General features: G+C 39.5%; 1 protein-coding gene across 1 annotated transcript in view; it reads right to left on the reverse strand.

Annotated features, from left to right (window-relative positions):
- abca7 (ATP-binding cassette, sub-family A (ABC1), member 7) overlaps window positions 1-11,024 on the reverse strand; it is a gene marked incomplete in the record, with an annotated part of 46,053 nt that overhangs the window by 28,932 nt on the left and 6,097 nt on the right. The window contains 12 exon segments of the mRNA XM_014007289.1: window positions 316-492; window positions 630-835; window positions 1,081-1,278; window positions 1,388-1,504; window positions 1,727-1,866; window positions 1,975-2,212; window positions 2,332-2,424; window positions 6,594-6,791; window positions 7,306-7,424; window positions 8,415-8,539; window positions 8,995-9,136; window positions 10,277-10,370. Coding sequence (XP_013862743.1) covers window positions 316-492; window positions 630-835; window positions 1,081-1,278; window positions 1,388-1,504; window positions 1,727-1,866; window positions 1,975-2,212; window positions 2,332-2,424; window positions 6,594-6,791; window positions 7,306-7,424; window positions 8,415-8,539; window positions 8,995-9,136; window positions 10,277-10,370 — 1,847 coding nt within the window.

Genomic DNA, 11,024 nt, shown 5'->3' on the forward strand with positions numbered 1-11,024 from the left:
GAAGAGTGCATTACAATAGTCTGAGAGGAAAGGAATGCACTAATGAGCATCTAGCTCTGCATCTGGAAGGACAGGTCTCAACTGACTGATGTTTCTTAAATGAAAAAAACAAAACAAAACAGGATCTTGTCAGCTGTTTAACATGTGCACTACACAACAGACAGATCAAAAAGAMCACCCACATTTTGTACATTTGAGTGGCAGAGTTGGCCTAATCAAAGTCAGCAGCAACAATCGTTACCTCTGTCTTATCAGCATTTAACTGTAGGAAGTTTTCATCAAAGCTAACAATAAAAAAGCTACAGTCCAACTCACACATCGTCCACGTAGCAGGGGTAGGGCATCTGCTGGATGTAGATGCCGGTGGTCTGTTTAACCCCGGTGAGAACGTAGTTCACGGCTTTCTCCACCAGGTCCTGGATGTAAACAAATCCACCCCAAACGTAGCGCATGTTAGTGTACGGGTCTGCAGATGGACCGGGATGCCAAAACCTGAAAAAGAAATCAGCAAAACTAGAGAAACTACTTCTTTTTTTTTAACTGTAAATGCTGAGTTGTAAATGAGTTTAATAAAAAATTTCTGAAGAAGCTAAAACCGAGCTAAAAGATGAAGGACAAATCCACGGTACTTGTCCTTGATCTTGTTGGTCTGGGCCACGTCATCGACATCCATTCGGATCTTGTAGGTAACATGAGGAGGGAGCTCAGACGAAGACGTGTTGGGCAGCTGGAAAACCACACCAGCCCAGAACCGCCTGTCCTCCAGCAGCTCCAGAGCTCTGTTGATCAGCTGACCCTCTGTCTCCAGACCCTCCAGTTTGTCCAGATTGAAGCACTGAGGATGAGGAAGAGATTTTAAACAACAACAAAACAAACAAACAAACAAACAAACAAACAAACAAACAAACAAATAAAAGGAACCTAAAACAACTATCAGAAAATAACATTCAGTTCAGAAATAATTACTCAACATGCTGCGTGATTAAGAAAAAACTTTTAAAATAAAAACTGATCAAAGTATATGCGATGCTTTGTCAASTAGGTTGATGGTTTTTCTCTAAATCAAAAAAAAAGAGGAACCTTGGTGACGTGTGCCAGAGTGGTGATCGTGTTTTCAACGTCATCGTAGACGTCCATCCACGTCGCCGAGGCTCCAGGCGCTCTTGGATTATCCGGCGAGGGTGTTGACAGGAAATGAGCGATCCGTGAGGCGGTCCAGTTTGTGTTCTCCAATCGCATATTAACCAGAACTGCGATCTCTGGACGCCTCAGCATATCCTGTCACACACACATTTAAAGCGATGTAAATAAAAAACAGCTTCTCTAGCTTCAAATGCGCCACAATACACTCGTCCTGCGCAGAGAAAGAAGAGCAGATGAATCCCACCTGCAGCAGGTTGATCTCCACGCTGGTCTCCATGTAGTTTTTGATTTGTGGGCTCACCTCCAACCAAGCCTCATGCAGATCCTGAAGAATCTGCAGGTCTTCAAATGTCCTGTTCAACTTCAACACACATTTCTTTTAATTTTAACAGATATAGCTCTTAAAAGCCAAACCTAATGAATGAAGGTCATTATTTGAGCCCAACTATCCAGCTTGTGTTTCACATTACKGGATTAGTTGTGCTGGTTTCTCCTTTGTGTCTTTTGTGAATAGAAATGCACTAATACCTTAACAAACAAAAAGTTTTGTAAAAAACTAAAGTGAAATGGTTGCTTGTTGTACCTCCTTCATGACTTGCCGTATTACAGGAGTGTCTGGTGTGTAGAGCAGTTTTCCTTTGAACAGCGGTTTGATTCCTCGCCACACAATGCGGGACAGAGGGTTGGACTCCAGAWTGTGGATCAAATTTCTACAAAACGGAGCTGTRGAAGCAAAAAAGAACCAAGAACACAAACGTTGTCCAACATCTCAATACCAGACCACTCAAAAATAACAAAGATTACAAAAAAACAAACAGCAAAACTGCATACTTGTGTTGTTTTCACTGTCCACCTCCTCATCCTCGATGCCATTTTTGCCGAGTAAAGATTTGATGTTGTTGTCTTCGTACCAGTTGAGCGACAGGACGCGCTCGCCGTCGTTCTCAGGGTGACCGCACATGATCCTGGAGAAGTCTCTGAAACCCTGTCGGGGGTCTGCCGTGCGGTTTTCAGGAGATAGAACACTGAGCGCTGCACTCATTTCTGCGAAACTGGAGAAGGAAGAGACCTGATGGAAGGCAGAGGAGAGAGAGTGAGACGATTCAGAGGAAAAGGGCAAACAGACAAAACTAAGGCTGTTAAATTAGGTTTATTTTATTATAAAAAGAAAAAAGAACAACTTCTCACATCATGTATGATTACAGCGAGCTCCTGGGAAATGGAGGTAACAGCCTGAGAGATGGCCCTGAGCTCTTCAGTGTTGATCATCAGACGGTTTCTCTGCCATGGAGAAGAGTTTGATTTAAAACTTCATCTAGGAACAAAGTGCAGGTGAGTCTCGAAACATGAGGTCTCCTGTGAACTGGTTTTTAAATATTAGCAGGAAAAAAGACGATGCTTTACAAATCAAGTGTCCATTTTCACAGAAGTAAAGCTCTATGTCTCAATTCAAGTGTAAATCCATCCATATGTCCATCATCCATCCATCCATCCATCCATCCATCCATCCATTCATCCATCATTCATCCATTCATCTGTCCCTTCATCCATTTATCCATCCAGTCATCCTTCCTTCCAGTGGTGGGCACTAGTCCCCTAAAGCGCAAATCCGCTAATTGCAGACCTAAATTTCTCCTTTGCGCTTTAGGGGTTTTACTAATTTCATAAAATGATGCACAGATTTGCGCTTTCTAAATTTAGAATTGAGTAGCGCTAATCACAAATAATGTTTCACAGTCAAATGTCTATTTCGTCTAAAGTAAAGAGGAAGAGCCTTCTAGTCTCACTACGCTTTGTAGCCACGTAATTCATTAAAACTTCATCATGATTTTTCTTGAACAATGAAGGGGAAAGCCGTCTGTCTTGGAAAAATAAATTATCCTTTGGAGTCCTACATTTCTTCTCAGGCCAAGAGTCAGTGACCTCTTTTGCTTCCCTTAAAATGTCATTATGTTTTATGATTTTACTCTTTAGCTTCTGTTTTCTCTTGGACAAAGTGTTTTAAGATCAGGACAATATCTGTTTAGAAGTAATTGTTCTTGTTGCTGTTTATCAAACATCATTCTCTCCTTGGCCCACCTTTTTTCGGTGTTGTTGTCTATGTTCTTCTAACATACAGTATAAATGTGTGTATTTGAAACTGTCTCAGTGCACACATTTTTTACCACTGCCCTGTGTGACAAGATGTGTGTCTTGCAGATCTGCAATAAATCTTGTTGACCATTCACGGAGTACTTTTTGTTTTTGTATCTTGTGTTTCTGTCTAGGTAAAATAAAGATTTCCATAACACCGTCTCTACTTAACACAATGGAGCTCCACAGTGAGGAAACAGCAACCCCTCAGTCTGCGTTGCATTCACAGAGCTTTATACTCTGACTTCTGACTCTTCCCGGTAATGGTTTTCACTTAGTAGAGACTGTAGTGTTCCCACAATTCTTTGCATGGCAGGAAGCAATTACAATTTCTTCACTGGGTGACAATCCACCTGCAGAACCACACTCAGCTSTGCATACTGTACCTCCTCTCTGAGGGACTCGGCAGCAATAAACATAAAAAAAAATATTAGTAAAGAAAGAAACACCGAACAGTTTAAATTCATGCTCTTATTTTGAAAAGAATGGAGTTCCTGTTCTGTGTCCTGTAGCCTACCCAGAACGCATTGCTTCAGTTTTACAATGTTTTAAAATTACTAATACATCTGCATATTTTCTTACTGAAGCCCTGCCATAAACATAAGAAAATGACCAAGAAACAGCAGAACTAGCAATCAACAACTATTTTTTGTGTTACAACCATGATTTAGAAGTCTGTTTCTATGAATCACCTCCCCATTCTGCGCCAATATGCGCTAATCCGTCAAAGGAAAATATTCTTACAACTAGATGATCATGGTAGTAAGGTGCTGACTTTTCTCTTTCCTGGATGTTGTCTGGTAAACGGAGACTATGATGTACTTTAAATTAGCTCTGCTAAGTTTTAATGAGCATATTGCTTTTCAACTTACGAATCTAAATAAGTTGACTAGCCCTTTAGAGATTGTGCAACTAAAATTTGAATTAGCGCTTTCCACCACTGCTTCCTTCCATCCGTCCTACCATCCATCCATCCATTCATTCATCCATCCATCCATCTACCCATTAATCCATCTGTCCACTCATCCATCAATTTGTCTATCTATTCACCTATTCATCCATCCATCCATCCATCAGTTTGTCTATCTATTCACCTATTCATCCATCCATCCATCTGTCCGTCCATCCATCACTCATCCATTCATCTCTCGCTCCATCCATTTATCCATCCACTCATCCTTCCTTCCATCCAGAGTAAGGGGTCTCTGCAGTAGGTTTTGTCCTGTGGGCGGAGACGGCCCTACTCGTGATTGGCGGAGGTTTCGATGTGGGCRGAGATGGTTCAAGAGACGTGATTGGTCRGATTGACGGTGGGGTTTGAGGAAGCTGGAGGCAGCGGGGAGTAGCTTGATTGAGTTAGGCAGGAAGCAACCTTTTTTCAAGATTAATTTTAGTCATGACTTGAGAAAGGAAAATGCTAGCTGCACTAAATTTGAACGTCATACATGTGAAAGGATGTGTAACAATATGGCTCGGTTAAAAAAATCCCTAATGAGCCTGTAAAAAGATAGCTAAAAATCAATATTCAAGATGTTTTGACCAAGCCATATTGTTACACATCCTTTCACATGTACGACGTTCAAATTTTGTGCAGCTAGCACTTTCCTTTCTCAAGTTATGACTAAAATTAATCTAAAAAAACATGTTACTTCCTGCCCGACTCGACCAAGCTGCTCCCCGGCGTCCTCGCTGCCTCCAGTCTCATACCCCACCGTCAATTCGACCAATCACGTCTCTTGGGCAACCTCCGCCCACATCGAAACCTCTGCCAATCACGAGCAGGGACGTCTCCGCCCACATTAAGACCTCGGCCAATCACGAGCAGGGACGTCTCCACCCAYAGGACAACATGTTCTGCAGAGACCCCTACTTGTCCATCCATCCGTCCCTCCATACATACATGCATCCATCCATCCATCCATCCATCCATCCATCCATCCATCCATCCATCCATCCATCCATCTGTCCCTCCCTCCATCTGTCCATCCCTCCTTTTATCCTTCAGTCTATCAAACCATTAATCCAACTATTCATTCAGTCATCCATTGGTCTGTCTGTCCATCCATCCATCCATCCATCTGTCCCTCCATCCATTTATCTATCCAGTGATCCTTCCATCCATCCATCCGTCCCTCCATCCATCCATCTTTCCCTCCCTCCATCTATCCAACCCTCCTTTTATCCTTCAATCTATCAAACCATCAATCCATTTATTCATCCAGTCAACCAGTCATCCATTGGTCTGTCTGTCCATCATCCATCCATTCATACATCCATCATCCATCCATCCATCTATCCATCCATGTGCAGTTAGCACTTCGTTGTCTCGAGTTAAGACTACRAAGCCATATTGTTACACATCCTTTAACACATCCTAATATTCTATTTCAAAATTATAAGTGTTTCCTGGCATTTTCGACCAAGCCAAATTGTTACACATCATCCAGCGTTCATCCAACCGAATCATTATGGCTTCTTCAAACCTCACCTACGATAGTCCTTTCGACCAATCACATCTTTAACAAGCTCCTCCCACAAAAGACAAACGGACGAATCATGCATTTTCCAAACTTTGCTCACACACCAAGAAACTCACTTATTAGTGACTGCAGAGACACCCTTTTCCAACATGTGGCATAGAAATGGAACCTGTGACCCTCTGGTCCCAGGACAAGTGTCCTACCACTGCCCCACAGTTTTCTCTCCCCAGCGACACTCACCAGCTGTCACCAAGGCATACCCAGGTAAAACAGGATACATCATCAATACAGCAAATTCTGGCTCTTCCTTGGAAAGTACTTGGAAAACCAGCAGAAGACATGCAGGAAGCATCCGAATCGGATGCTGGCTCTCATTCTTTTGTTCATGATCGATCCAAAAAAAAAAGGTTAAAAAACAAAAACTGGACTTTTATTACGAAGCTGAAGACATTTCAATTTCCATCCAGGAAGCTTTCTCAATTTAAAATGTCCGGAGTAGTTTGGAGTTCCAAGCTTTAAAGACCTGCCAGAGTCCTTGTTTGTTCATGATCATTGCTGAGAGTTGGAGCACTTTGAAATCAAAAGCTTCATTTCCCAGTTCAGCTCCTTTTTTAGACTAGAGCAACACCCTCATTAATATGGACAACACCCTGATTCACTAATTCATCTTCCACTATTCTCCCATCACAAAACTCCCAGATACATTATCTTTTCAGCTTGAGCAATAAAACTCTTACCCCGACATCGAGGGACAATATTATGATTGAAAACCATGGCCTTGCACAAAAACTCTGTTAATATTACAAGTTCTTTCTTATTTTACGCAACAAAACTTACCATGATGATCTTGGTCAAGTCAAGCTGGGAGAAAAATAGACGCTCCGCCTCCTGCAGGACATCATCCTGTAGGTCACACAGCTCAGTCTGAACAACGGTCATGCTGGCTGCTCCGCTGTCCACTGTCAGAAACTCTTCAAACGTACTCGAGTTGCACACCAAGACTTTCAGTGGCGTCCGGACTCCTGCCATTACAGCCTGGAAGGGAAAACGCTGATGATAATGGAGAGCCGAAACATTAATTTACATTCAACAAAACTAATGTGCATGAAACTTGTGCGTGGGCCAAAAGCTAAAAGCAACGCTCACAGAGAAAAAAATACATTTTTACACACGAACACAGCAAAACGTTCAAGAAGATATGGACAATATATGAAGCAAATTCTGCAAAACATTTCTGTTTATTCTTGTCACCTCTTTTAGAACACCTCTGTAAGATTTTAGGACTTTGGTGCACTTGTGAAATCAGCTTTAGAAAGAAATCTAAATTTTTTGTTTGCATTATGTGAAAACTTAGGAATAAAGCCTCAAAGTTAAATAACGAATAAACTACCAGCAAACTACACAACATTTAGATGCATGTAGAAAACGTGATGGTGGCAACCAAACCAGTTATGTTTGTTTGTTTGTTTTTTTATCTAGTGGTCAAAAGTTTAGCATGAATAGTAACTGTGATTACCACCGAATGGTTCTGATAAATAAGATGTTAAACCTGAAAATTCAGATGAGAATTCATCAGCAGGTCCACGGTGGAAGGCGACAGGCTGCCGTTGGTCAGGAGAAAGCTGGAGAAGGTCTCGTTGGGTATCAGGTACTCTTTAACTTGGAGAGCTACAGAGAAAACAGTAAGTATGAATGACAGGTCACATAAATAAAACACTATTTTCCACGTTAAAATAAAAGGAGAACAAACTGTAAGTTAGTTTGTGCACAGAAGGATACTGACAAGTTTAAGCTTTTAGGCCTAAATGACACATACTTTCTTATTGGTAACAATCTATGCAAGAATACCTTTTCATCTTGGCTACATAATCTGAAACAGTGAGGAATAAATGGATTTAAACTACATTAAGCTTTGAGAGCAGAATTTTGTATGGTCGGGCATAAAACAGCAGGGAAGTTTCAACAGCAACACCGTTTATAATTAATGAGGAGGTGTGCCTGAATGCTTGACTGGTACTGTAGGACTTTCATTTGTCGGACACAAAGCCTTTCCTGAAATGCTTCTTCATAGGTATTAATATGCAAACACTRATTATTGAGCTTGATATTCTTATCAACACAAATATTTATATTTATGGTACCAGTTCATCTGGATTCTTTTTGAGCCACGAGATAAAATGTTTGCCAAGCAGGCTTTGTGTAATTTAATCTGTCCACAACAAGGAAAAGCTAAACTGACACCAAGTGGCTCTTTTATAAAAGCAGGAACAATGAATCCATTTGTCACTCAACACTTATTCAAACCTGTTTTATGTAACAGAGAACGATTTCTCAAAGAAAATAATCAAATACGTACAAAATAAATTTCCATCAAAATCTGCATTATTATAGTGTTCAGTCTGTTCTAAAACACAGTTATACAGGTATATTACTGATTAATGCTGCCGCGTGATGAAGTGACACAGTCAGAGTTGTGCTCTAATATCTGACGTGAATCACTTCAACTCATACTTTGTCTAATTAAGTCAAATGTATTGTAGCTATTTACAAAAAAATCAGCCTGTTTTCATGTGCACAACTTACAAAACTAAATTTTGAATTTCCCCTCGCTGCTGAGTTTAAACACATAGATTTAAACAGAGAGATTTAAACAAGTACTTGGCAATAATTGGAGTTTTTCCTGCAATAGCTGAACGCTCTTCATCAGGTCCTGAAAAGCAGAGAAAGTCTGGTTTCCACCGTAGGACAGAAGAGCCCGAGCGTCCAGGAAAAGACGAGACAGTCTGCAGGACAGGCACAAAGGAAAATGTTTCCAGACAAACGTTTTAAACACGGCTGTTGACAAACTTACTTTAAAATCATCACTAACTGTTCAACAAGCATCTGTAAAAGCTTTCAAATTAAACCAGCTCAGCTATTCCAGACCGACTCAGATGTGCCGATTGCTAAACATAAAGTGTCATTATCAGCCAACAGCAATGTGACCTCAGCAAAAATCAAAACCAATAAATTTGTAATTGATTTGAATAAACATCAGCTGTAAGTGTGATGGCGTTTCACGTTAATTTGCACAAAGCTGTGGAGCAAAATGTAAACACCTGTTAGCTGAAGGAACTCAATAAACCAACCAGAAAACAACAACAATATCCAGCTTATATGTTGTTTTATTTTTAGTTGATTCATATAAACTCAAACTCTCCTGTCTTTAAAGATTATTTCAGTCTCTGTTTAAACCTACGTGGAGTTGTCAAAGTTGTCAACTTGTCCTGGTATTTCCCCCGTTGTCTGGCTGTGGAAACAGGGGTTGTGGATGTTGCAGATGATGCTCTGAATCCAGGGCAGGGTGCCCACAGATGGCAAGGCTTTGTTTGGGAAATGACCTGCAAGTAAATATAATATATATATAAAAAATAAAGCCAAGACGTTAATCTGATATACAACAAAATGAGACAATGAAAAAGTCTGGAATGGATGAATCTACAGAACAAAAAGTAAATACAAAATACAATGTAAATCAGTGACGAACGGTTTCATTTAATAACACAGTTCTTTCATAGAAAGAGATCTTCATGAGATAATCAGACTAAAACTTTATAACTGTTCTATGTCTGTATTAATGAATGTGGTGTGCTATATAATACAGTTTACTCCTAAAAAATATCTAAATCTATTGGAGTACTGTATAAAGTCAGGGAGTTATTTAATGACAAAGCTCTGTTTTGTACAATTCAATAATTGTCCCACATTTMATTTCCAGTATTGAAGTCTGGGGTAAAGCTTGCAAAACAAGAGCCGTAAGAATTATCACAAGAAAAAATTACAACCACCCATCAAATACATTGTTTTGCAAACTGAAAAATTTGAAATTCTATGATTTGGTTGACTATAATATTTTACTGTTTATGTACAAGGCTCACAGAAACGTATTACCTGCCAACATTCAGGCAAATTTTGTTAAGAGAGACAGTTATTATCTGAAGGGGATGGAAATGTTTGTGAAGCCATATTTTCATACTTGCTTGAGAGAAAGATGTACTTTAATCCAGGGTATAGGATTGTGGAATGGTCTGGAAGATGATATTAAAAATGCCAGATCTTTGTATATATTTAAGAGACAGATTCAATTCAATTCAGTTTATTTATATAGCGCCATCAAGTCACAACATACGTTGTCTCAGGGAACTGTACATGAAAAAGAACAATCTAAAGAAGAAGCCAGTTTGTTGAAGGTATATGAAAAAGTAAAATGTGAAGCTGTATGAACTTTTGTTTGAGTTAATGTTTTTATTTTTATTTGTATTGTTTGGTAAATTATGTTTTGTTTGAATATATTCTGGGAATAAAAGGGGCAGATATAAGATTTATTCTTCTGCTACCTTTCAATTTATTACCATTTTTGGTTTGTGTATTTTCTTTTGTCTTTTATTGTACATAGTTATTTTTTAAATGAAATTAATAAATTTTTGAATTGAATTGAAAAAAGGTCCAGAATTCAGAGGTCCGTGCTCAGAATGACTTACATTGCCCTTGTTTGTACGGAGGGTTTGACTGACGAACAGAGATGAGGATTAAAAAGAGGAAGAGCGGCCAGAGAAGCTCGATGATCAGCTGGACCTGCAGAGAAATATAAAACAACTTTGTGTTATTTTAAACATTCAGCTTGTACAGGGGGTGGGTGCTAGGACTTTTGGTTTCAACAGTTTTTTCACTTTCAAATAATTTAAAATATTTAAAATTTGCTACAGCATACTTGTATGTTTGTCTTCTTATGCTGCTTTTAGTTTTCTGCTGAGCTTTCAACTTTAGGCTATTAGCTAGCATGTTGTTTCCTTTTGCTGTAACAATTCAACTTCAGCTTTTACACCAAATGTCAGCAAAATCATTTGGTACTCAATACTGGTGCTGCCTTTTTTTTGCAGAAAAAAGTAATTATCTGGTTCTTAAATAAAACTACAAATTCTGCTTTTGCATTAATATGTACGGAGCMCGTGAGGGGACATGGGTGGATTTTTTCTTTTACATTCCCACGCAATACTTTTGTGTTCCCTCGCAATACCTTTGCATTACYATGCAATACGTTTGCGTTCCCTCACAATACTTTTGTGTTACCTCGCAATATTGTTTTGCGTTCCCACGCAAAAGTTTGATTTGTATATGAACTGAATTAAATCAGACTTTTATTTTGAAATATCCAGTTACCAAAACAGGATGTGTCGCCACAAGTTTGTGAAACTAATATTGACGTTGTGTGGATGCACTATGGGGGGG

This window comes from Austrofundulus limnaeus, unplaced genomic scaffold (assembly GCF_001266775.1).
Source record: "Austrofundulus limnaeus strain Quisiro unplaced genomic scaffold, Austrofundulus_limnaeus-1.0 Scaffold41, whole genome shotgun sequence".
Lineage (NCBI taxonomy): Eukaryota > Metazoa > Chordata > Actinopteri > Cyprinodontiformes > Rivulidae > Austrofundulus > Austrofundulus limnaeus.